The 24,981-nt window shown below is 54.8% G+C and overlaps 4 protein-coding genes across 5 annotated transcripts; 1 reads left to right on the top strand and 3 right to left on the bottom strand.

Annotated features, from left to right (window-relative positions):
- Positions 1–98: 98 nt before the first annotated feature.
- On the bottom strand, positions 99–5,519 carry SLC26A11 (solute carrier family 26 member 11). 2 transcript variants are annotated; one of them, XM_065735314.1, is made up of 16 exons: positions 5,268–5,519; positions 4,762–4,954; positions 4,513–4,598; positions 4,098–4,177; positions 3,446–3,588; positions 3,185–3,360; positions 3,023–3,095; positions 2,857–2,907; positions 2,699–2,759; positions 2,393–2,448; positions 2,165–2,305; positions 1,518–1,645; positions 1,108–1,207; positions 801–937; positions 411–483; positions 99–291 (listed from the first exon to the last, which is right to left on the bottom strand). In XM_065735314.1, the coding sequence occupies exons 1-16, from the start codon at positions 5,457–5,459 to the stop codon at positions 197–199; spliced, it is 1,785 nt and encodes a 594-aa protein (XP_065591386.1). In that variant the 5' UTR covers positions 5,460–5,519; the 3' UTR covers positions 99–196. The 2 variants fall into 2 exon arrangements, with proteins under 2 accessions (XP_065591386.1, XP_065591387.1); XM_065735315.1 differs by having other exon boundaries at positions 801–934.
- SGSH (N-sulfoglucosamine sulfohydrolase) lies at positions 5,432–8,618 on the top strand. Its single transcript, XM_065735316.1, is given in 9 exon segments — positions 5,432–5,533; positions 5,536–5,745; positions 5,872–6,032; positions 6,140–6,245; positions 6,650–6,800; positions 6,924–7,080; positions 7,187–7,268; positions 7,687–7,890; positions 8,059–8,618. Coding segments are annotated over 9 exon segments (1,707 nt in total). The 5' UTR covers positions 5,432–5,457.
- A 152-nt stretch (positions 8,619–8,770) lies between these two features.
- GAA (alpha glucosidase) lies at positions 8,771–13,759 on the bottom strand. Its single transcript, XM_065735312.1, has 19 exons — positions 13,388–13,759; positions 13,167–13,312; positions 12,928–13,093; positions 12,749–12,845; positions 12,562–12,681; positions 12,365–12,483; positions 12,161–12,292; positions 11,926–12,036; positions 11,670–11,783; positions 11,500–11,584; positions 11,313–11,430; positions 11,036–11,169; positions 10,795–10,946; positions 10,571–10,719; positions 10,364–10,505; positions 10,087–10,185; positions 9,820–9,984; positions 9,489–9,641; positions 8,771–9,419 (listed from the first exon to the last, which is right to left on the bottom strand). The coding sequence occupies exons 1-19, from the start codon at positions 13,748–13,750 to the stop codon at positions 9,360–9,362; spliced, it is 2,625 nt and encodes an 874-aa protein (XP_065591384.1). The 5' UTR covers positions 13,751–13,759; the 3' UTR covers positions 8,771–9,359.
- Positions 13,760–14,038: 279 nt separating this feature from the next.
- On the bottom strand, positions 14,039–24,894 carry CCDC40 (coiled-coil domain 40 molecular ruler complex subunit). The gene is made up of 17 exons (XM_065735335.1): positions 24,490–24,894; positions 24,190–24,341; positions 23,610–23,693; positions 23,302–23,521; positions 22,899–23,056; positions 21,872–21,994; positions 21,349–21,470; positions 20,361–20,604; positions 20,069–20,251; positions 18,971–19,216; positions 18,129–18,342; positions 17,414–17,583; positions 17,003–17,094; positions 16,361–16,481; positions 15,529–15,717; positions 14,963–15,121; positions 14,039–14,294 (listed from the first exon to the last, which is right to left on the bottom strand). Exons 1-17 carry the CDS (start codon positions 24,629–24,631, stop codon positions 14,049–14,051), a joined length of 2,865 nt encoding a protein of 954 aa, XP_065591407.1. The 5' UTR covers positions 24,632–24,894; the 3' UTR covers positions 14,039–14,048.
- Positions 24,895–24,981: the final 87 nt, after the last annotated feature.

Genomic DNA, 24,981 nt, shown 5'->3' with positions numbered 1-24,981 from the left:
TCCAGGACAGGGAAAACCTGGAGGGGGTGACTTTATCCCGGCAGCAGGATCTCAGTGCCTCTCCATCAGGATGCTCCTCAGTCCCTACGTCTCTGCCCTCACGGGCATGGGGTTGTGCAGACACTTGGGGCCATCAGGAGCAGCTCTTGGGGCACAGGGACACGGCCTGGAGCGAGCCCCACACCACCACTCTGCCTCACTGGATAAGCCCCACAGGAAGCACTGTGCTCCCACTGGTGATGTCAGCAGGGGCTGCCCCACTGCCCCCAAGCTCCACTTCACCACAGCGCTCTGAATGAGGAAAGGGAAAAAGCAAGGCAGGGTTAAGCCAGTGCTCAGCCTCACTGCCCCGGCTCCCTGCAGGCTCCTGCTGCTCCAGCAGCCTGGACAGCATCTCACTGCAGCCTCACCTGCTTCCTCCCAGCTGGGAAAATGTAGGAATCCCTCCAAGTCTGCGGCCAGCAGGACTTGGAGAACTGGGTCCTGGGGACAGAGAAACTGGAGCTGGGGAGCTCTGTGCCAGGAGCCTCTCTGGGCAGCTCAGGGCAGCACATATGCTGTGTAGGGGATGCAGCCCTTCCCCACCACCCTACAGTGCAGCTCAAGAGGCTGCAGCCTCCCCCTCTCTGAGATGAGGATGCTAGTAGCAGATGCACATTTGTGCTTTGCACATGGGCTGCTGCAAGCTGAGGGCTCACCCTGGAGCAAGGAAGGCTGAGCCCTCTGCACCAACCGTTCCCAGGATGTGGGACCTGGGATGGTGCTGGCAGGGCTGGGGCTGTGCCCAGCTACCCACATACCTGCAGGCTGCAGAACACCAGCGGGATGCCGTGCTTGTGCAGGTCCTGCAGCAGCTCAGCCAGCCCCACCACCACCGTGTAGTCAATGCTGCTGACGTGGTGGCAGTCCAGGACAACAGAGCACGGTGGGGACGCTGCTGGGACAACGTGTGGTCATTTCCCACGAGCACTGCAGGTGCCCCAGGGGACACAGACCTGCAGATCAGGCAGCCCAAAGCTGCACTTGGTCAGGACTCAGCTCCCCCAGAAGTGGTGTGGGAGGCACTGGGGGTTCCCACTTCCATCTGATGGCTGAGGAGTGCAGTACCTGCCAGAGCTCGGTCACGGATGATGTCTCGGAGGTGGTCAGTGGCGGGGAAGTGCAGGCTGCTCCCTGGCTGCACGAGCAGCACGCCCTGCTCCAACACCTGCAAGAGGCACACAGGGCAGAGCCACAGTGGGCTGAGGTCTGCCCTGAGTCAGGAAGTGGCACATGTGACAAAGTGAGCCACTGTCCTTCCTGCTGGGCAAACACAGAACACCCCCCTGCACACACCCAAGGATCAGGGAGCAATGCCTCACTCTCCTGCCTTGTGTGCTGCTGTTCTTGTGCTCCTTGGAACAAGACCCTGGGCTGTGCTGACAGCTAGCTGGTGACACAGGACAGGGCAGGAGCAGGACAGGGCCCTGCACCACTCCTCAGTGCTCTCAGGGAGCCCAAGCAGGGTGTAAGCCCACCTTGATCGGGGGCCTGGCCACAGGGTAGAGCAGGAGGATGCCTGAGACCAGTACACCAGCCATGATGCCATACTGCACCTCCCAGAAGCAAAGCAGGAATGTCACACAGAGGGGAACAAGGTCCAGCCCTGCAAAAGAAATAGCCCCAGGCTCAGCTGTGCTTCATCCTCTGTCCACCAGAACCTTTGTGCTGGGTAGGTAACCAGCAGAGAACAAGCAGAGGGCAGTGCAGCAGAAACTAGAGAGGTAACACAGCATTCTGGTGTGCCAGAACCCAATTCTGGTCTCCAGGGGAATGGTTTTAAGATAAAAGTGGAGAAATTTAGGTCAGATGTGAGGCCCTGGCACTGTTGTCCAGAGAAGTGTGTCCCTAGAGGTGCCCCAGGATGGTCTCTGGGCAGCCTGAGCTGGTGGGGACAATTAGCCCACAGCAGGGGTGGGGCTGGAGGGGTCTTTTCCAACCCAACCATGTTCCGATTCTAGGACCTGGCAGCACAGATGAAGAGAGAGTCACTGGGTGGGCAAAAGGAAAAACCCCAGGCTGTGGACATGTAGCCCCTGGGAAGGGCTCTGGCATTTCTGAATCCGCAACTGAACCACCCCATCTCACCCAGTCCGGGCATCACCCGCCCCACTTGTGCCCTCACTCTTAACCCTCCAGAGCGTCCTGAAGATCCTGGCATCAAACATGGGGACCACGGCGGAGATGATGACAGCTGCCAGCGCCGCTTTGGGGATGTAGCAGAAGAGTGAGGTGAGGTAGGCCAGGGACAGCAGCACCAGGGTGCCTGCGGGGCAGTGATGGTGTCTCAGCCACAGCACCGCCATGTACTGGGGCTCTCCAAGGCTAGGAGCTGCAGGATGAGGGGCACTACCTGTGACGAGCCCCCCCATGGGGGTGCAGACCCCTGTCTGTGCGTTCACTGCTGTCCTGAAACACAGAGCCACGCGCTTTCCTTCCTGCTGCTGCACAGCCCCCAGGCAGGCCTCACTGGGAGGGGTGCTGGGAAGCCTGGTGCCCCCCACCCACTGTGGGGTGAAGCAGCTGCGTGATGTGCCTGCCTCGCTGCCACTGTGGGCTGCTGGGGGCCAGGGCATGGGCTCCAGGAACTGCCAGCACCACACAGCCTCTGCCCGAGGTCTCTGTGCCCCCCCCAGGGCACGTCCCACCATACACCCACCGTCCGAAGCTTCCTGTGATGGGATACGAGGAGAAGAAGGAGCCCAGGATGTTGGCAGTGCCTGCAGTTGCAAAGCAGAGGGGCTGTGGGTGCACAGCTCAGTCTGTGTCACCACTGTCTCCAGAGAGCACCCATCCCTACGAGCCCCACATCCTTACCCATGGCCAGAAGCTCCTGGTTGGCATCGATCCTGTAATCATTCTGCGAGGCTGCAAGGAGAGCAGCACAGCGCAGAGCACTCAGCACACAGCCCCCATGGAAACAGCGATGTCCCTTCAGCCCCCAGCCCTTCTGAGGGCCCCCTCCAGCCCACTGCAGCCGTACCAAAGGCTTTGGCAATGGCAACAGTCTCCAGCACACCCACCAGTGGGACCACGGCCAGCCCGGCTCCCATGTCCTGCAGAAGAGAATGGAAAGCATCAGAACAGAGGGGCGACCCGCAGCCCCAAGGCTGCTAACGAGGCAGCCCCAGAGCCCAGCACCCACCTGCACCATCCTGCTGAAGGGCACAGTGCCATTGGGGAGAGCCTTGGAGAAGGGAGGTGGGTGGAATGGGGGGAGCCCGCAGGGAACACTGCCGGTGAGTGTGAGCGGTTGGGAGCCGCTCACCTGGAAGGAGTATGCCACCAGGCCAGCAGCCAGCACCACCAGGGCATTGCGTGCTGCGGGAAGAGAACAGCCCTGAAAACCCGGGGCAAAGGGGGAAATCTGAGCAGCGAGGTCCTGGGAGAGCAGGGGGCAACGCACCAGTGGCACAGCTCCGGACGAGCAGGACGCTGGCCCTGGTAGGCAGTGGCTCCGTGTGGGCAGTGGGGTGCAGGCGGCTCTTCATGGCCCGCAGCCCTGTGAGGGCAGCCAGGCAGGCCAGCCCCAGGACGGCATCCCCAACCCTGCAATGGGATGTGTCAGGGCTGCTGCCTTGAAGGGATGTGGCACCGCCAGCAAAACGCATCACTTCGCTGCAGGTGCAGCTGCCCCCCCCCACCACTTGTGGGCTCTCTGGGAACAGGGAAGGAGGACCCCTGTGATGGGCAGGATCCGTGCAGCCGGATCTGTCACCTCTTCTCCCCACTGCAAAGCAATGAGTGAAACCTGGGAGCTCCCCTCTTGGGCCAACAGTAACTGGGGGAGGACTTGTGGCAGACACACAGTTCCAAGGGTATGCCATTGCAAAATCCTAACAGGGAGCAGAAAACAGGACAAGCTTGCACTATCCCCCTCCTTTAGGAGCCCACATGCATCCCCAGCTTCAAATTTCCAGAAAAAATGGGAAGAACAGAGAATAAGCCCTCATGTCACAGTGCTGGGCAGGGATTGAGAAACCATCCAAGGGGTGACCAGAGGCGTGCAGTGAAGCAGCAGAGCCTGAGAGCAGCAAAGGCCCAGGGATGGTGCTGACCTGGTCTCCCTGACTCTCCTCAACGTCTCATACACCTGCAGGAAAAACTGCCGAGGGATCCCCCGCAGCCCCAGGATGTTCTGTGCAGAAAGACAGAGCCTTGTGCAAGCCCAGCACACACAGCCAGCCCAGCTCACCTCCCTGAGCTCCAGCACGCAGGCAGGACAGACCCCCTGGGCAGCCCCACGGATGCTCCAGTTCTCTTTCAGCCCCTGGGTCCTGAGAGGCCTCCAGCCCATCCCAGGGTGCTCACACCAGCCCCTGTCCCCTGCTTCCTCACACAACCTCACACCGCAGCCCCGGGTCTGATTTCGGTTAACCACAAAGGAAGCATTGCAGCTCCAGAAGAGCCTGCTGCTGAGCACAGCACGGCTCCAGGACAGGGGGTGGGTGTGGGGCAGAGCCGAGCCCCTACCTTGACCTGGTTGAAGCTAATGGTGATGGAAGCAGCCGACGTAAAGCCCTTAATGACTGGGCAGGAAACAAAATCCAGGAGGAAACCTGCATGGGATGAGTGAGTGGCACTAGGTGCTCTGCTGGCGCTGATGGGGAGCACGGGGTGCACATGGAGCTGTGACAAGTGACAGCAGCACAGAGAGCACAGGGCAGGGAGCGACCGCAGGACACATCCCCAGAACACGAGCACACAGCACAGGCATCTCACCGAGGTGCAGGAGCCCCATGGCCAGCTGGATGCAGCCGGACAGGAAGGCGAGCAGCACAGCGTAGGCAGGGTCATGGAAGGCGTAGGACGAGACAAGCAGGGACATGATGGCGGTGGGGCCCAGCGTCACGTCCTTGGCTGTGCCCAGGAGGCAGTACACAAAGCAGCCCACAAAGGAAGAGTAGAGGCCGTACTGCACGGGGACAAGGGAGCACTCAGGTTGGATATAAGGATGTGTTTTTACACCAGGGACAGTGAGGCAGTGGCACAGGTTGCCCAGAGAGGCGGCGGTGCCCCATCCCTGCAGACCGCCACGGTCAGGGGATGGATGCTGAGCACTGATGGAGCTGTGGGTGTCCCTGCGCGCCAACCATCCCGTGATCCTATGACTCTATGCCACCTGTGCCCGTGCTCAGCGCTGCTGGACCCTCCCGGCCGTCCCCCTCCGCCCTGCCCGCTCCATCCCGCGGGTCCCCACGGGCAGGGCTCGGGGCAGTGCCACCCACCTGCACGGGCAGCCCGGCCACCTCGGCGTACGCCAGCGCCTGCGGCACCACCGTGAGCCCCACGGTGACACCGGCGGTCAGGTCGAGCCGCAGGCAGGCCAGCGAGTAGCGCGGCAGCCAGCCGAGCACGGGCAGCCTCCTGAGCACCGCCCGCTGCCACCAGCGCTGCCCGGGTCCCCGCACGCCCCACATGGCTCAGCGGGTGCTCACGGCATCTTCGGGGTCCGCTCCGCCCTCGGGCCGCCCCGCTTCTCCCGACGCTCCCGGTAGCCCGGAGCACCGCATCCGGCGGGGAGCCCCGCCCGGGCCGGATCTGAGCCGTTCCGGCCGGCTCATGTGACTGCAGCGGAGGAGGGGCCACAGCCGCCGTGCCCCGCCGGTACCGGTGCGGGTGTCATGCGGGCCTGGGCGCTGCCGCTGCTGCTGGGCGCGCTCCGGCTCGACGGGGCCCCCGCCCGCAACGTGCTGCTCCTGCTGGGTGAGTGCCCGCGGGACGCGGCTGAGCTGCGGGGTGATGCCGTCGGCCGTGGGATGCTCCCCCCCCCTCACCCTGCCCGCGGGGTTAGGGTCGGACCGGGCTCACCCCGCGCTCCCGTCCCCGCAGCGGACGATGGCGGCTTCGAGAGCGGTGCCTACAACAACTCTGCCATCCGGACGCCCAACCTGGACGCGCTGGCACGGCGCAGTCTGCTCTTCCAGAACGCCTTCACCTCCGTCAGCAGCTGCTCACCGAGCCGGGCCAGCGTGCTGACCGGGCTGCCCCAGGTGGGCACCCCCTGCCCGGCACTGCGGCCGTGGCGTGCACAGCCAGGCTGTTCTGGGGCTCAGGCCGCTGGGCATCGTCCCACCACGCGGCCTTCCTCCGTCTGCAGCACCAGAATGGGATGTACGGGCTGCACCAGGACGTGCATCACTTCAATTCATTCGACGCCGTGCGCAGCCTGCCACGGCTGCTCCGCCAAGCCAACGTCCGCACAGGTGGGGGTCCGGCACAGAGGGGGCGCAGAACGCTGCCCCTCACTCACTGCAGCCCTGCTTGCTGCTGGCTTTGTTGGTGCCCCTGCTCTGCTCCTTTCCCTGCCCCCATAGTGCTTCCACTCGTGTTCTCGTGCTGCTTCCTGGCTCCCAGCCTCGTGCTGGCACCAGACCTCCCCTGGCTGCTTGCTGCTCCAGTGCTGGCACACACACTGTGACCAGGGCAGCACAGTCCCAAACAGGTCCTATTTTCTGACCATGCGTGGAAGGGGTTCTGCATATGGCAGCAGGGATCGGGGCAGCAGCGGTGGTGGAGCAGAACCTCTGCACCAGCCCCGGGGGGGAAGGAAGGGCTGAGAGCATCGTGCCCCTCTCCTCCTGGCACAGCACACGTGTGTGTTCTGCAGGGATCATTGGGAAGAAGCACGTTGGGCCTGAGGCCGTGTACCCCTTTGACTTCGCCTACACGGAGGAGAACAGTTCGGTGCTGCAGGTGGGGAGGAACATCACCCGCATCAAAGCTCTCGTCCGGCGCTTCCTCCAGAGTCAGGATGTGAGGTGGGATGAGGCCCTGTGTGCCTGGGAGTGCTGAGCCCCCTGCAGGGGGACGGGGGGATGGGGGGGCTCTGACAGGAGGGACCAGGGGGATGTGGGCCATGCCCAGCTCCACTGCCTGTCCAGGCCTTTCTTTCTCTACGTCGCCTTCCATGACCCACACCGCTGCGGGCACTCCCAGCCCCAGTATGGGGCCTTCTGTGAGAAATTTGGCAATGGGGAGAGTGGCATGGGATGGATCCCTGACTGGAAACCACAGCTCTACCGTCCAGAGGACGTGCAGGTGAGGGCTGTGAGGCTGAAGGGGGCTGCACACTGGCTGCCAGCCCTGCTGTGCCAATGCCACCCATCCCAGGGCCCCACACACCACTTCCCCTTTCTCCATGCAGGTCCCTCACTTTGTTCCAGACACTCCAGCTGCCCGGGAGGACTTGGCAGCCCAGTACACCACCATCGGGCGCATGGACCAAGGTAAGGGGTGTGGGGCCAGAGCTCTGTGTGGAGATACAGTCAGAGAGCAGGACTGGAAGTACTGCTCAGCTTGTAACAACTGGTGTAGATCTGTAGGGAAAACAGGATCCTGAAGGAAGGAGAGATAAGAGAGCATTCTGTACGATGTGGTTTGTTTGAACAGGTCATTGATTAAAAACAATGTTACTTAGTAATGATTAAACAATATAGCCCAGTCACATGAATACTATTGCTGTAGCTGAAAAGGTATAAAAACTCCGCTGTGTGTATTAAGAGAGGAATGAAATAGATTGCTATAGAACGGAATAGAATTAAATAAAGCAGCTTCATGCTTGCATCAAGCTGGAGAGCCCATGTCTTTATCACCACTGCTGTCAGCTCTGTCCTGCAGCTGCCCAGCTCTGCCTGTCGCCCACAGGGATCGGGCTGGTGCTGGAGGAGCTGCAGCATGCTGGTGTCCTCAACAGCACACTGGTAATCTACACCTCTGACAATGGCATCCCCTTCCCTGGGGGCAGGACCAACCTCTACCGGTCCGGCACAGCTGAGCCCCTGCTGCTCTCCTCCCCGGAGCACCCCGGGCGCTGGGGCCAAGTCAGCTCAGCCTTTGCCAGCCTCCTGGGTAAGTGCTGCCTGCAGGGAGGGAGCAGAGCTGTGCCAGTTCCCTGCCCTGTGCTGCATCTCCGTGCTGCAGCCACCCCAGCATGGGTGGGATGAGCACTTCTGACCCTCTCCGGGGTTGAGTTTGTTGCCATGGGTGCCAGCCCCCTCTCTTTCTCTTCACCTGCAGATCTCACACCAACCATTCTGGACTGGTTCTCCATCCCCTACCCTTCGTACAGCATCTTTGGCACAAAGCAGGTGCAGCTCACGGGCAAATCTCTCCTACCAGCACTGCAGTCAGAGCAGCCCTGGGCCACCACCTTCAGCAGCCAGAGCCACCACGAGGCGACCATGTACTACCCCATGCGTGCCATCCAGCACCGCCAGTTCCGCCTCATCCACAACCTCAACTACAAGATGCCCTTCCCCATTGACCAGGACTTCTACGTCTCACCCACGTTCCAAGACCTGCTGAACCGCACCAGGGCCGGGCAGCCCACGCACTGGAACAAGACCCTGCACCAGTACTACTACCGGGACCGCTGGGAGCTCTTTGACTGCAGCCAGGACCCCTCCGAGAGCCACAACCTGGCCCCCGACCCACGTTATGCCACTGTCTTCCAGATGCTGCGTTTGCAGCTGCTGAAGTGGCAGTGGGACACGGGGGACCCCTGGGTGTGTGCCCCTGATGCTGTCCTGGAGGAGAGGCTGAGCCCGCAGTGCCAGCCGCTGCACAACGAGCTGTGAGCTGCTCCACCAGCAAGGCCTGGCCTGAAGCTCTGCTCAGACTGAGGAGCTGTCAAGCCAAACTGGTACTCAATAAAGCTTCTGGTGGAGAGCTGTGTGGGGTAGCTGGGCTCAGCACGTCCCTGCCTGTGCCTGTTCCCTGTGCCCAAGGAACCCTCCTGCTCTTTGTGGGGCCGGGCTGTTGGTTTAACCCTGCAGCTCCTGAGTTCCCAAATGCTGGGGATGGAGCCACGGTGCCCCCTGGGGAGGTCTGAGAGCTGATGGCAGATAGGGCTGGGGCTGTGCCAAACTGCTGCAGCAACACCGACAGCTGGGAGCAAACAACCACTCTTTATTCACAGTATTTCTCCCCAGGCCCCCATCCCACTCCCAGCCCTCGTGGAACAGCTCCAGACTGCACCCAGCAGCCCAGCAGACACTGACCACCACAGCCCAATGTGCAGAAGGGACTCCTGTCCTACACCCAGTGAGAATCCCAGACCTGTCACACTGACAGGCTGCTGTCTCAGAAGGCACTTATTTTTTTCCCATTCTGTCGGTGAGTTTTTCCCTATCCCCTCAAGTTCTGCATGCCTGCTTGTGCAAGTCCCATTCCTACCCCTCCCATGAGTTCATTTCAGCACAAGGATGCCAGGCTCAGGCACAGCAGCTGCAATACATGGGCAAGAGGCAGCACTGCTTCGAAAGAGACGGATGGATTCGAAGCACAATGGCACAGTGGCACTCAGGTCGGTCATCTGCTCAGGACCAAGCAACCACAAACTGCTCCCACATCGGCACCGACACAGGGATGTGCAGCACCTGGGGAGGCAAAGGCAGGATCAGCCCCATCCCAGGGCTCAGGCCCCCTCCAGGAGGAGCAGCGCTCACCTGGGTGTCACTGCGGTACGAGAAGTCCTCCACGGGGACGCCGTTGGCCAGGACTCGCTGTGGAGCGCTGGGGACACCCAGCACAGTGACGGCCTCCAGCAGGATCCCATCCAGGTGACCGCCTGCCCGCAGGATCTGGCTGAGCACGGCACCCTGCAGGGACAGGGAAGGTCACCCCGTGCCCCTGCCCCCCCCCAGGCACCCATTCCTCACCCCAACCACCACTGCCGGCACCGCATTGTGAGCAGCAATGCTCGGGCTCACCCTGGGGACCTCGGTATGATGAAGGTGTCCCAGTGCCCCCCCTCACCCAGCCCCCTCCCACACTCACACGTGCAGCCAGGAAGAGGATCTCGGTGCAGTCTCCCTTCTCAAAGCTCTGCCAGCTCTCCCCATCGTCCCAGAACAGTTCCCCACGGGCAAAGCCGTCCGGTGTCAGGGCCACCATCACGGTCATCCCCTTCTTGCGGGACTCAGCCGTGTTCAGCGCGGGCTCCTGGGGGCTTGGGGTCAGACCCAGGCCCTGCCCCAACACCACGCACAGCCCCGGCGTGACTGGGTCATATTGTCACTGGGATATCATGCAGAGCAAGCTCACCTGCAAGGGCAGGATGTGCCCTGCTCGGACATGCACGTTAATGGTGTCCAGAGGGGCTGCTAAGAGGATCCATTGCCCTTTGCTGTGGATGGTTGAGTCCTAAATAAGAAGACAGGACATGTCCTGGGGGTCAGCTCATCCATGTGGATCCCAGCAGAGCGTCACAGCCCTCAGACTGCCACAAGGGATGCAAGTGTCACAGCTCTGGGGACAGCTCACAGGCCATATGTTGGGGTGGGATGGATGAAGGCACACACCACCTCAAGCCAGCACTTACCCCTGTGAAGCTGTACCACGTCCCGGCTGGGAAATAGCCACTAACTTTGGTCTGTCCCTGCTCCAGCACCGGGGTGACAAGCAGCCCCGCGCCCCACAGCAGCTGGCGGTCCACGCTCCATGTGTTGGGGTCTTTGGGGAACCTGGGGAGGAGTGAAAGGGCAGCACCACAGCAGAGCCCATCCCAAACCCACCACCCGGCACTCACTCGAGGAACAGCGGCCGTGCCACCGTGTCCCCAGCCACGTGTGCCCGGTGGAAGAGGGTGTAGAGGTGGGGCAGGAGGGAGTAGCGGAGGCGGAGGGCCCTCCTCATGGCATCCTGTGCAGCCAGGCCGAAGGCGTAGGGCTCCTGTGGCTGCGAGAAGAGGGAGCTCAGGCAGTGCGGGGACGGCAGTGATGGATGGGGACGCGGCCTCGGCTCCGTGCTCACCCGGTTCCCGTGATCATTGTGGTTCCTCATGAAGGGGTAGAAGGCGCCCAGCTGGGTCCAGCGCACGCACAGCTCCTCAGATGTGTCACCCGCAAAGCCGCAGATGTCAGCGCCCACCAGCGGAACCCCGAGGAGGTTGAAGAGCAGCACCTCTGTGGGATGCACAGCGGTGGTTCAGTGAGGCACGGGGATGCCTGCATGGCCCCAGAGGGAAGAAGGGGGGTGCGGCCCCGCAGCCCACCTGGCACGGAGCTGGCCAGCTGCTCCCAGCTGCTCTCCACATCCCCTGTCCAGTGCCCCGCGTAATGGCCATGTCCCGCAAACGTGGAGCGTGAGATGACGAAGGGCCGCGTGCCCCTCACCCTGAGCAGGGCACTGCAGGGTTGACTGGGGCTGAGCTAGGGGCACAGCTGCAAACCACCCCCCCAATTCTGCTCCCCGCATCCCCAACCAAATCCGAGCCCACACTCCCACGCTGACGGCACCGGCATCCCCAGCTCCCACCCAGAGGGCCTTACTTGTGGGAGGCGATGGCCTCGGTCAGCCCGTACAGGCTGTGCAGGTTGTAATGGGAGGACAGGTGCTGCTGGCTGGAGGCACAGATGGTGCCCGCTCGCAGGCGGCCCCCAAACACACCTGCATGGGGAGGTGAGGGTGAGCTGGGGGCTGCCAACAGAGCACAGCAGCACCCCCAGCGCCGCTCACCTGGCACGTACGGGGGCTTCTCCAGGCTGGTGTCGGGGCAGCCATCCTGGGAGCCCTCCACGAAGTTGGACGGCTCGTTCATGTCCTGGGGAAGGCATGGAGGAGCCCCTACAGCTGGGGGAGTGTGGGGAAGGGGATGGGGTGCTCAGGGAGCTGCACTGGCCACTCACGATCCACATGCCGTCGAAGGGCACCTGTTCGTGGAAGTCCTTCACCATGTCGTACCACCACTCATGCGTCTCAGGGTTGGTGAAGTCTGGGAAGGCCGTGGGGCCCGGCCACACCTGCAGGAGGAGCAGTGCCAGGCAGATCTCCGTCCCCATCCCCAGCATCCCTCGGGGCCCCCCGGGTGCTCCCCTCCCTCTCACCACTCCACACGGCCCCCCCAGAGCCCCATACTCCGGGACAGAGCTGTGCCCCTCACACCTTCCCGATGAGCGGCTGCCCCGAGGCGTTGCGGATGAACACTCCTCGCTTCAGTCCATCGTCGTAGGGCCGGTAGGTGCCGGGCGGCCCCGAGCTGCTAATGCCTGGATCCTGCAGGGCACCAAGTCAGGGTGTCAGCAGCGAGGACAGGGAACGTACAAATAAATCCCAAACTGCCACCAAACCAGAGCCGGGTAGGGCTCAAGCAGCGAGGCAAGCAGGTGATGTCCCTCACCACGATCATGACGTAGCGCAGGCCGCGCTGGTGGAAGTCGTGCACCATGTCGGGGTAATCCCTGAAGGTTTCCTTGTTGAAGGTGAAGTCCCTCTTGGCATCCATGTAGTCCAGGTCGTTCCACTGCACGTCCTGCAGGGCAGCACTCAGCGAGGAGCCGCCCCACACGGTGCCCTCAACCACCCCACACCCACTGCCACGTACCAGAGGGAAGCGTCCTGCCGACATGTTGGCCGCAGCCTGCCGGGTGCTGGTGCTGGAGGAGTACCCCCAGCGGCACAGGTGGAAGCCCAGCGCCCAGTACGGGGGCATGAAGGGGAACCCTGCAGGCAGGAGGGTGATGGTTAGCGGGGCCCTCCATGTGAGCACCCACACCCCATCGCCACGCTGCGCCGTCCTACCCACGACGTCCAGGTACTGCCGCACCACGCTCTGGGGGTCAGGGCCCAGGAAGATGTAGAAGTCCAGGATGCCGCCCGTCGTGCGCCAGGTCAGGGCCGGGCTGGGCTGCAGGAGAACATCTGGGGGTGCGGGCAGTGGTCAGAGGAGGGGCGGTCCCGGTGCTGCCCCGTGCCCGGCAGCACTCACCCATGGCATTGCTGTTGAGCAGGAAGACGCCATGAGCAGAGCCGCCATCCTCCAGCGCCAGGTAGAAGGGGTGGGAGCCATAGAGGTTGACCTGGGGCTGGAGCAGAGCACGGGGCTCAGCTGTGACCCCAACGCCCACCCAAACTCCCAACCCCAGCACCGCTCGGCCCCATCCGTACCGCGGGCGCCATGTCCCGGTTCCAGAGCGTGACTTTGGTCCAGGCCGTGTCGAGAATGAGCGGCGTCAGACGCTCCCCGAGCCCAGAAACGAAACGGGAGGGCAGGGAGGTGGAGATCTGCAGGAACTGGTCCGCAAACAACAGCGGGGCGACGCTGGTGTCGAGCCTGCGGGGAGGAGCGGGGCGTGCAGCCGGGGCGCGGCACCGGGCACGGGGCAGCACGCGGGATCCGCACTTACAGGACCCGCCCGTCGGGCTGCCGGAACACGACGATGCCGAAGGGGTCCCGGAGGATCCGCACCCCGTACAGAGCGTCGGCCACGCGGGTGCTCGTCCGCGGAGCGGCCACGGGGACCTCGTAGCGCTGCCGCGCCGGATCGCGGAGCTGCGGGGGACAGAGGGGCTCAGCGGGGCCGGGGCGGAGGGAGCCGGGCGGGGGTCGGGGCAGCGCCGGGCGCACCGTGAAGCGGAGGCGGCTCTCGGTCTCCAGAGCCACGTCCAGCCGCAGCGTGCCCACGTCGGCGGGCAGGAAGCTGGGCACCACGCGGCGGAGCCGGGCCGTGTAGCCCTCGGCCGTGGCCGTCACGTTGTCCGCCCGATAGCTGCGGTAGCCGCGGGGGAAGAAGCACCAGGGCGGACCGCGGCCGCCTCCGGGGCCGGAGGGAGCGTAGCAGCAGCCCCGCGCCTCGCAGCCCGCCCGCGCCAGCAGCCGCTCGGGGCCGCAGTCGAAGCGGTGGTCCGGAGGCACCGCGCAGGCGGAGCTGCGGGCGGAGGGCAGCGAGCGGAGCAGCAGCGCCAGGAGCGCGGCCCAGCGCACCGCCATGGCCGCGGCCACGGCCCCGCTCCTTCCGGGCCCCGCTCGCCTTTCCCGGAGCTCCGCTTCCTGCTCTCCTCTCCGGAGCGCCGCAGCTCCCTCAGCCCGCGGTCCCCGGAGGAACTGACGGCCCCGTGTCGTAAAACGAAAGACGTGAAACGTAAGGAGGGAAATAAAACGGCACGCGCTTTGCAGTAGTACGTCTTCAGGGAGGATATGCATCATTTTAATTATTTATTTCTTAAAAACCAAAACCATTTCTTTGTGAAACCTCTACCGACCTCTCCTGGTTCCCACATCTCTCTGGTCAGGTTTCCTGCGAGCCCAGGACGGACTGCAGGCACTCCCTGAGCCACTGCAGAGTCGGGCAGTGCTGCGGCTGCTCCTGCTCGACCTGGCGGACAGCGGCCCCGACAGCACGGAGCCGCTCCTGCAGCTTCTGCTGCTCGTTTCTGCAGGCCTGCTCGGAGCTGCACAGGGCTGTGTACTTCCCTTCCTTCAGCGCCTGCAGATGCTTCTGGCGTGTCTGATGGGCCACAATCTCCAGAAGGTTCTGAAGGAAGCAATCATGGGAATTGCTTTGATAGCAGGCTGCACGCGGCAGAGAGAACAACACGATTCACAGCACAGAAGGGGCTTCTTAAGAAGGAAAGGGCACCTTCATATTGAGCTTTGTAGACATACAGGGACAGCACAGCATTCCATAAACCACAGAAATACCCGTGCGTACAAGGAGATGCCAGGATCCTTGCCAGGACAAGGTTTCACATGCTTAACATTTCATAGGATGTTATTCAAGGCCTTGAGCTGGCTCTCAAATCAGCAGTGTTCTCACCCTGTCCCCATAAAGCTGTCACACAGTGGTTCCCAGGAACACTGCCCAGAGAGGTGGTGGGGTCTCCTTCCCTGGAGATGTTCAATGCCCACCTGTGCAGCCTGGGCTGGGAGCTGCTTTGGCAGGGGGGTTGGACTCGATGGTCTCTAGAGGTCCCTTCCAACCCCTACAACTCTGTGATGCTGTGATTCAGGTGAATGCTGCCTCACCAAGAGCACACCCATAGCGTCAGTTCAGGACTGTCCCCAGAACATGCTGAGCTACCTTAAAGTGCTGCTAAAATCCATCCAGCTCGAGATAATGAGATGAGGAGACAGGAGCTGGCAGCACAAGGAGGCAGCAGGTTCTAGTTCACCTGCACCCAGCAAGAAAGCAGCCCCACTCACCCATCGCTTTCTGTTCCTTAGACATTGTGCGTGTGCATCGAGGCTGTGGGACTCAGTCTGCAGCATGCACATTTCCTGTTGCTTTTCCAGCAAGCTGGCACTAAGGGATGCTTGGGTGCTCTCCAGCTCCAGGATAATTTTGTTGCAGTCTTGAGCATTCTAGTAAGAAGGAAAAGGCAGGCGATGGATTCTGGTCCCTGAGTTCAGCTGCACTCCCAGCACCCTGGTTTGGGGCTCACAGAGTTCTCTCTCTTCACAGTAGGTGGCACGGTGCTATGTTTTGGATTTAGGATGAAAATAACACGGATGACATAGTGGTGTTTTAGTTACTGCAGAGCAGTGATTACACTGAGTGAAGGACATTTCTGTTTCTCACGCTGCCCTGCCAGCAGCTAGGCGATCTTCACAGCTTTACAAAACAAGCTCCCAAAGCCTGCCCTCCGTGCAGGGCCGTGCCCATGTCTGTGTACTGACACCCCACACACCTGTGCTAAGGGCTCACTAGTGCTAACTGCAGGGCAAATGTTAGCCATGTCAACTCGTGCAGCCCAGCTGTACTTGCTCACCTTCTGGGTTTCAGCAATCTTCTTTCTCAGCTCCTCTTTCTTGCGGCACAAGTTGCTCTTGGTGATACATTTCTTATCTGTTTTGCTCTGACCTTCTCCACGAATTGCTATGGCCTCTCTACGAGAAACAGATGCCTCCATGTCACGAATCATCTTCTCCTGCTGCTTCATCAGCTGGCCATAGCGGACCTGCCATTTGTCAAAATAGAAAGTAGACCAAGAACAACAAATGGTTACAAATGGCCTAATTGAAGTCTTCTGCATGGCACATCCCAACAAGACACATCAGATCTGTGTGACACATGAGCCTTTGTAAGCCAAATTCTGAATGCAAACCTGGTTTGCCCTATGTGGAGCTAGAAGGCAAAGGGGGCTGGCTCAGTTACCAGCGTATCTGAATCTGTATCATGTTTCACTGAAAATCATTAGCAACAGCAAAAACAGAAGAGCAGAAATACCCTGGGAACGAAAGGAAGAGCTGCTTTGCCAGAAGACTTCTGGAACCAGTGATTAAGACAATGCAGTATTTAGTAATCAGCATTTCTTTGCTTATAAATTGGGGTCACAAAATAAGATGATATTAAAAAAAATAAAACAACCATGGGTATTTCTAAATCCTGCTGCAGCACACTACATAGCTTGCACAAGAACTGCACCAAGCGCACACATGCTGAACAGATTTAATTCAATGTAGCTGCAGGGTGCTAAGATGCTGTCATGCCCTTGAAGATGCCACTTCTCAACAGTATTTCTCATCTCCTGCCTTATGTTTCAGCAACTCCAGATCACCATGTGCAGCTCTCCTCTTCAGCTCTTTTCACCAGTGGCTTACCTGCATTCTGTGAATCTCTGCTCTCATGGCTTGGATTTCACCTTGTTCTCTCTCAGAATCCACTGCCGAGCGCATCTCTTTTGTCAGCTGGATCTTTTTCTCCCACAGCATGATTTGATGCCTTCAGTGACAAAAAGGGAAAGGAGAGCCTTTGTAAACAACAGAGAGAATGCTCTTTGTGCAGCAGTGGCAGCACGCTGCTGAGGCACAGAACAACCTAAAAGTTTGCACACAGGACGTGAAAAGTGGCAGCGTGAAGTCAGACAGGAAGCTTTGCAATTTATAAACTGTCATGATGACTGAAAACAAGCAAGCCCAGACTGACAGGACTGATGGAGCCCAATTAATTGCCCAGTGCAGCACACTGGCATTGAGTTAATAACAGATCACTGTGACATCCAGAACAAGTGTGCTGGAATCATTAAAACCAATATCCTCTCAGCTCTTGCTGGTTCCAGGGACAGCTAATGCACCTTTCTGCATTCCAAGAATTCATTAAACTCCTTTCATCTTTTCCCAGAAGGACAGATGCAAACTTACAGGTGCTGGTTGAGTTTGGTGACTGGAGAAAAAAGGTAACACGGGCAATTATACAATAGTTCTAAGACTGTGGCATTAAGCAAGAAACTTACTGGTACCTACTCTGCTTCCACCACGCTGTTTAAGAGCCTTTGCTTCTCCTCAGTCAATTTGCTGTGCTTCTCCTGCAGCTCAATTGATTCTTTTTCTGCTGCCTGGGTTTGGGAAATGTAAAACAATACGAATTTGTCAGTCTGAGAAAGATTGACAGCATCACTGCTTATCTCTGATCTGCGTATCCCTTTTGGTTGTCTGTTTCTTATACTCCACGACTAGCATACCTGACCAGTTTCTGCTGTGTGATAAAGAGTCATCATCCTTAAACAATAAAGAAATTGATGCTCTTTCTGTGCATAACTGTGTAATTTCCACTTAGCCATACTGTTTTGTAGCACAAAGCTACTTTCCTCTGGGCCACCTGCTGTACAGATCTCTCAAAAGCACAGTGTGACAATACCACGGGAGCTTCTGTACCTTGAGAGAGTGTATAAACTCATTCTCTGTGATAATGTTGCCATACTGCAGCTCTGTGAAGCTGTTGTTGTTCTTCTTGATCAACACATTCAGCTTTATCAAGTCACTGGATATGCTCTTCATGTGACGTTCAAGGTCTTTCTGCTCTTTTATTTCCTGTTGGATTTCATCTGCATGTGAACAGAAAAAGGAATGTAAAATTCCTGTGAGCACCAGGTTGAATCCATCCAAGTCATACCAAACTGCTGTCAGAGCAGACAGCCCTGCACATGGAGCCACCTCAGTGCCACAAACCCAGCCAAAAAACTTTTCCACGCAGCCCAAAAAATCAGATAAAGCTTGCAATAGAGACTACTGCTGTGAAAAGGAGCTGGGTTAGGCCAAGGAAAATGCTATCTGTGGGAACATTTGCCTGCCAACTATTTAAAAGTTTTGGATAAAGGCACAGAACTCATGACATGGCCACTCTGGGTTGAACCTTGTCAGGTAAGGCAGCAGACTGATCATTTTAGGAAATATAACAAACAAAACAGCAGGAGCTGCCTGGCTCTTAGCCCCACTGTGTAGTTCTGAGCCACGAGCATTCCTGCCCACACACAGATGTGAGCACTGAAGGCATTCTTTGGTGAAGGACTAACACAGTGCCTTGAAGCTTTGCTCCCTTTTCTTACTTCCATTCATGGCTAAATGCTTTAAGAAAGAGTTAGGGAATTACTTTCAGTGCGGACTTTCTTCTGCTGCATTATTGTGATCTGTTTCTTTAACATATCCAAGGAGGTGAGCTGGTCCTCCTGCTCATGGGTTAGCTTGAGCAGCTCTTTCTGCAGATTGAGCCAGCACTTCTGCAGCGTCATCACCTCGGAATTACATTCTTCTATCTGCTTGGTCAGCTTGTTGATCTCAATTTCCAGAGGTCCCAATTCTTGTCCCTGTACAACAGCAAGGTTTGGGATCAGTCAGATGGAAGGTTCTGGAGAACTTGTTTATAGCACCACTGAAGAAGGCAGTTCAGCTACCAAAATGCCTAACTCCCTTCTGTTTCCCGTGAGTTGAATGGCACTAATAGGAATGTTATGACCTCATGGGAATAAATGCAACAGAATCCTTCAAGATCCTCAGGTTCTGCAGTGAGAGGGTGCTAACAACAGGCACTCCTGGACATTCAGAAGTTTACAGAGTGTATGCCTCAGGACTAATTCTCACACTGGCATCCATAACGAACTTCCAGTTCAGAGCATCAGGGACAGATCTGGGTATCATCCAAGTGGGGCCAACTCCCAATTAAATTAAGTCACTGTCTGTTCCATTCTCCCCTTGTCTATCACTAGGCACACCCTCCTTGCATAACAATTCCCTACTGCTAGCTCCTCTTTGCATGCATTAAGAACTGATGGACAAATAGAATCAGTCCCATTAACTAGTGCTGCTTTTGAATTACCATACTGATGCTTGGAAGTTTTAACTATGGAACACACACACAGTTACATTTATCAAGGACATCTATGGCCACCACAAAGAATTAAGATCAAATTGGGACTGAAATACAAATGTACATACCCTCTGCTGAGAAAGAAGCACCTCCAACTTCTGTTTGTACTGCCAGATGACCCTTTGCTTGCTCTCAATCAGGAAATTGCACTTTGCTATCTCACTTTCACTATGGCTGATTAGATCATGGATGTTTTTTATTTCCTTGTCCAGCTCGCACAGTGTTTTTTGGAGGACTGTCAGCCTGCAGTTAGTCTGAGTTGCATTCAGGACAGCCTGGGTCATATCATTTTCAACCTTGGAAAAATGCAGCTCCTAGTAGTAGACAGGAGACAAGTTAGTATCACCAGCAGCAAGTCACTGATTTATAATGCCTGTTCATCAAAGAGCAGGAATTGGGGAATTCAGATTCTACACCCAGTGTGCTACAAGCTGTAAGCAAGTTGCATACCTTGATTGTACCTTTGTTTACCCAACTATTAACAGGAGATATCAATGTTTACCTCTGCCATAAGGTTGTAGAGAAACATCAAGAAGTGTAAACATCCCCAAACCCTGCAAGAGACCATGCTGATGACTCCTGCAACTATATTCCCAGCCCAGATGTCTCTAGACACTTGGCTAACAGTAGTAGGACATACTGTACCTTCTCCAACATACCTGACAATGCATTTCTCACTTAACAACAACTACACTAACCAGAAAGAGTGACTATGTCTATTGCTCGAGTTAGGAACACAGTTTTCGTGAATGTCTACTACTTTTGTCCATCCTGCACCACACACAGTTACAGTCTGGTCTTTTTCAAGCCCACTGTCTCTGCATTTTACTGTGCAACACAGGCACTAATAGAGGTAATGCAGAATACCCAGAATGTCCAGCCTTCTGCCAAGATGTAAGAATGTGTAACATTGCGTAGAATCATTCATCATTTTTTGAACTAAAGAAAGAACAGTAGGTTATGTGTCAGTCCTTTTTGGCCAACAATTTGTTTTCACCAACATCATGCAGTAAGACCATTGGATGAGCAAAACTGGGGTCAAAAACCCAAGAAAGCTTCAATTGCAGAGCTGGAGAAGCAAAGATACTGACAAAACACACTTGCAAGATATCACTCTAGGCTATGATTGTGGCCTGTTTCACTCACAAATGGAAAACATACTCTACCAGATCTGTTTTTCTCTGATGAAGTTTTGCAACCAGCTGTGAGAAGTGCTTTTCCATTTTGCTGGACATCATCTGGTCCTGCAGCTTTGCCATGATCTCTCTCTCCATCTGCTCTTTGGCTTCAGTTCCTTTCTCTATATCCTTACCGATGGATAACAACTCATTCAGACGAGCAGCTTGATCCTAAAAGGTAGGGAAGACTCAGAGAGGATCACTGCAACTGTCTGGGGAAAGGAGATTAAATATTTATGTGCAATTCAAAAGCGTTTTTCTTCCCAGTGACTCCTCTCACCATCTTGATCCTACTGACAGCCTGCTCTGTCTCGTGGAGAATACGAGCATAGGTGCTAGCTTCAAGCTTCAAGGCCTCCTGCTTTGAAAGGCACTGGGCAATCAGTTTCTTTGTCGTGTTAGCATCATTCTGTGAACGGTTCAGGATAGTGACAAGCATCTCATTCTTCTCCTCCTCCTTCCTGATCGACTTTGTATAGCCGTGGATGTTTGTTTCCATGGTCTTAAGGTCACGTCTGTACTTGCTGGAGAGGCAAAAAAGATGAAAAACTTCACATGGGTTGACTTGTGCTGAGACATCATCTAAAATTGCTCTTTCAAACACACTACTGCAGCAACAAATGACCACCTGTATAAGGGAGACTGTTACAGAGTGTGCTGAGTTCCCAAAAGATGGATAGATATATTATGATGTAAAGGGAAATGTATGTAGGAAAATCTTTCGTTTTCTCCACTGCCATTCTTTACCATTCTTACCAGGATGTCACCATACAAAAACATTTTTGTTGTTGTTCTCACAGAATCAGTCAAGTTAAAAGTCTCCAGATCTAACAAATGCTTCATTTGACAACAGTAAGACAGTTTTCCCAAAGATTTCTAAAGGCATCACAAAACCTTAACCAAAAGGGGCATAAACATCAGGGGTTAGTTATTAGTTATTTATACTGAGCAATGTTGCAAAAGTAAAGGAAACTTCAGAAGGAATAAAATACAAATTAAAAAAAATGCCACACAGCTTAAAACGAAAGAAAACAAAACACCACATTTCAAGAGAGAATTGTGTTGTGGATCAAAAAATAGTAACAAAGAAATGTATTCTCAGCCATTACTGTTACTTATTATGTACTCCAGAGCCCTAGTCTTGCTTTGTCCAACATATTATGCACATACAGTAACAGACTTCACAGAAGACACACACTGCCCCTTTTTGAATCTCTCCTTTCCAAATTATTTGAGGCCTTTCCTGGGACATTTCTCAGATGCCATACCTCAGCAGCTCCTGTGCAGCAACATAGGCCTCGTCCCTTTGCTTCACTCCAGCCAAGCTGCTAGTCCAGTGGTACATCAGCTGCTTCTTCTCCATGTTAATAGCCTGCACCTCCATACAAGCCTAGGAAAGAGACATACAGACAGGCTGAACCTATACTGGGTTGAGAAACCAAATACACTTTGCAATGCAATACCTTTTTCATATTTTATTATATATTATAATACCTTTTACATATTATGCCAGGCAGAAATAGCTTCAGGTAAAGTGTCTGATTTATCATCACACCAGAGCACAGAAAAGTTATAGGTCTTCAAGAAAAAGTGCTGAGGAAGCAGGCTGGGAAGTGATTTACAGACAATTCTTAAGGACAAAGGAAAGAAATATCTTCATGTCAGCAAACAGGAACAAACTATAAAACTGTGGCCAGTATTGTAGCTATCACGTGAGCACGAGCCTGTGGGGTCAGTCACTCCTGACAGAAATATTAACCAGAAGAAAAAAGGAAAAAAAGCACTTCCTACCTCATTCACTGCCTGTCGAGTTACTTTTGTGTCCTCTGCCTGGGCCACAAACTGAGCTTCAAACAGAGCAATCTGTTCTTGTAGTTCATAGGCTTTTTTTGTTAAGCGTTCCACTAGAAGATCCTAAAGAGTCAGAATCAGGCAGTTCAGGATGAGCAATACAATCTCAGTCTTCATTAACTAAATATTCCACAACATAGCATCAGGGTTGAATGAGCAAATGGATTAGATTTGATTCTTACTGAGCCTCTCTGTTCAGGTATGAATGACTGCCATGAGTGCAGAAGAGAACTTTCAAAATGAAGAGTTCTTTGCTGATTTTGTTATCTTTTTTATTATTATTATTTACACAAGTAAATTGATACTTCAAATTTTGAATTAGCATTTATTTACGTCAGTTCAGATTATATTATGATAGCTCTCCACTATTTGGGTATCTTAATAACTTATTATGTAAAATGCTTTGTTAGAAAACATCTCAATCCACCCTACTTCAACTGTTAGCATACAACCCTGCATTGAAAATCAGTGTGTGTCCTGCTGCAAGCAGAAGGCAGCAGAGGGAGCTCCAGCACACCAGCACGCTTGCTCATTTCCGAAGTCGAGTTTTCCCTGTGAAACTCACCCTGACTCGCAATAATCCTTGACACTTGAACAGTGGTATCTCCTCACCACCTTCCTCCCCCGTCTCCCTTTGCTTTCATGAAGAGCATTCACAACGGTAAGGATTGCAGAAAACCTCTGGGCAGTACCTACCACTGTCTTCATGGTGGCTTCTCCTTCACTTTTAGAAATGCCTGCTTTCTGGTGTGGGTCTTTTTTGTATGTGTGCTATGTGTGTATGTGTTTGTTTTACTTGGGTTGGTTGATTTGTTTTGTTTTGTTTCCAGTTATTTGGGAATGAAGTCCCCGTGCACTTTCTGCATTTGTCATTGCAGCCTTTCTTCTGACAAGGCAACACCTCCTCCAAGATTCATCACTGTTATCCACATTTCTTTATGTAAAAGCAGACACTTTTACTTGATACCTGTTTTTTCTTTTCCACCTCAGCCTGGATCTTCTCTGCCTCAGCCTTCTTTGTCGACTGTTTCATCATTAAGATATTATAATGCATGTCCTCATCCATGTTCTGCATGTACAAGAGACGTGAGGCCAGGTCTTCTGCTTGGGTCTGCATTGCAGAAACTGGGGAGGTGGGAGAAAGAATATTTTTACTGAGAACTATGTTTGAAGAGCACAACTTAAGCACAAATAAAATGGAAAGACCAGAAGAGGCTGCCACACGGCTGTGTGAAGAACAGGAGTACCTGTGAAACTCCCCAGTGAGCACATCATTCCCTGTGAATTTTACTGTATTCTAAAATCCAGTGCTTGACTTGTATTCAAAGTGATTTGCATTAGGGAAATGTCACAAGGACTGCCTCGGTCACCTTTCCTGCGTTCATCATCCGTGTTCTGACACACTTTCTGGTAAGTCAGCCTGAGGCCCTCCAGTTCCTCCTCCAGCTGCCGACGTGCTGTGGCAGCCTGAGAACAACGGTCGTGGCTCTTCTCCAGCTCCCTCTGCAGGTGGGCCAGCTGCTGCTGCACTCCATAAAGAATCACCCCGAGCTCTTCTCTCTGTTCTTTGCTCTCCTTTGTTGCTATCCTCTGCGAATACCAGAGCAAATCGGTTATCTGATTTCAGCTGGCACAGGGACAGGACGCTGTGAGAAGGCAACAAAATACTCCTATCTACCAGTTCTCGAAGCTCTAGATCCACTTTTTCCATCTGTTTAGTGAGGTAATTCTTTAGGGCAGTCTGGAATCTTCTCATCAGAGGCTGTAAAAGAGTGTGACAGTGATAATTTTAACACACCTGTGTAAATAAATGATGATGAAACCTTAATACTACTGCCACTACTGAATAAAAGATCGTATTCTCTACCACGGAGGCTTGGATTCCTATTTAGCTACACTCACTGCAGCAATTTATACAGTGGGAGTTCACTGGCAACAGAAAGCGACAACGAAGAACATCTGAAAGTCAGAAACATCAGGAGAGCTACATCTGAGAGCCCATCCACTACTCCCTCTTGAATCAAGTACTTGCCTTTCAGGAGTACTAAATAGTATAAGATATGCCCACAGCATTGCTCATGCATGAACCTGAGTTTAATACTGAGAACAGACATTTAGGAGGCAGTACTTTTGCAAAATCTATTTTTAAACATCTAGTTTTAGCACACAGCTAATCCACTGCTTAGAATTTCCCTCACACATTCTATATAGATGCAAATACAACCAATAGCAAAAAGCAAGATTTGGAGTTTTCTCACATGTTCTGGATCCAAGACAATTAGCTGTGTTTCTTCTGCTTCTTCATTACTTCTTGTTTCATTTTGCTCAGCTCCAAGCTGCTGGCGTTCCTGTTCCCATTTTTGGCTACCATGCTCACTAGCAAGCTGACCAAACTGCTCCAAGGCAGATTCTGAACAGAAAGAGAAAAAATAAAAATAGAAAAAGACAACACTTACATTTTGTAGAATTATGTCTAAAGTTGGATTCACAATGACTGGAAAGGCAGAAAGCTAGATATGCATTAAGTAATGTAGTGTTAATAAGGAATGGGATGATACCTGGCTCTGTGGAGCTATTCAACCCCACTGAAAACGTAGACACCTCCATAGGAGCTCCTGAAGATGTATGGGAAGGGTTCTCTCTCTCTGTTGCTGGCTGCTCCATCTCTTTCAGTTCATGGGAGATACCATCAAATTCCATTTTGTCTCAGGAAGCCTCAGGAGGTTTTTCCTAGAGTATGAAATTCACCAACTGAATCAGCCTTGCAAGCTGTCTGCCCCTAAAAACCTGCTTATTTTTGTCATTGTGAGATGTGGACAATACGAAGAATTAGAAAGAGAATCCTGTTCCAACATCAGCTCACAAAGCTCCATCACTCTGGATAAAAGAAACTTTGCAAGGATACAGCATAACAAAGGAAAGTATCCTGCTTTGTCAGAGTCTTTGTGTGCCTCATATGTGACCAGTTTGCTCCTTCCTGCTCTAATTCTGATAGGTTTTGTGGTGGCAGCAATAAAATCAGTGTGCTCATAGCTGCGACCCACACTAGA

This window comes from Cyrtonyx montezumae, unplaced genomic scaffold, assembly GCF_038088225.1.
Source record: "Cyrtonyx montezumae isolate F1298 unplaced genomic scaffold, pur_monq_1.0 scaffold_19, whole genome shotgun sequence".
NCBI classification, from domain to species: domain Eukaryota; kingdom Metazoa; phylum Chordata; class Aves; order Galliformes; family Odontophoridae; genus Cyrtonyx; species Cyrtonyx montezumae.
The sequence above is the reverse complement of the archived record's forward strand: the minus strand, read 5'-3'. Positions and strand labels throughout refer to the sequence as shown.

Coding starts and splice junctions, on each gene's coding strand:
- SLC26A11 (XM_065735314.1), bottom strand. CDS start 5,459: ATGTGGGGCGTGCGGGGACCCGGGCAGCGCTGGTGGCAGCGGGCGGTG. Junction 3,361..3,445: donor CGTCCGGAGCTGTGCCACTG/GTGCGTTGCCCC, acceptor CTCTTCCCGCAG/CACGCAATGCCCTGGTGGTG. Junction 2,449..2,698: donor ATCACAGGAAGCTTCGGACG/GTGGGTGTATGG, acceptor TCTGTGTTTCAG/GACAGCAGTGAACGCACAGA.
- CCDC40 (XM_065735335.1), bottom strand. CDS start 24,631: ATGGAATTTGATGGTATCTCCCATGAACTGAAAGAGATGGAGCAGCCA. Junction 23,694..24,189: donor TTGTCTTGGATCCAGAACAT/GTGAGAAAACTC, acceptor ACTCTTTTACAG/CCTCTGATGAGAAGATTCCA. Junction 23,057..23,301: donor GGATGATGAACGCAGGAAAG/GTGACCGAGGCA, acceptor CCACCTCCCCAG/TTTCTGCAATGCAGACCCAA.
- GAA (XM_065735312.1), bottom strand. CDS start 13,750: ATGGCGGTGCGCTGGGCCGCGCTCCTGGCGCTGCTGCTCCGCTCGCTG. Junction 12,682..12,748: donor GCTCAACAGCAATGCCATGG/GTGAGTGCTGCC, acceptor CCGCACCCCCAG/ATGTTCTCCTGCAGCCCAGC. Junction 12,484..12,561: donor GCAGTACCTGGACGTCGTGG/GTAGGACGGCGC, acceptor TCCTGCCTGCAG/GGTTCCCCTTCATGCCCCCG.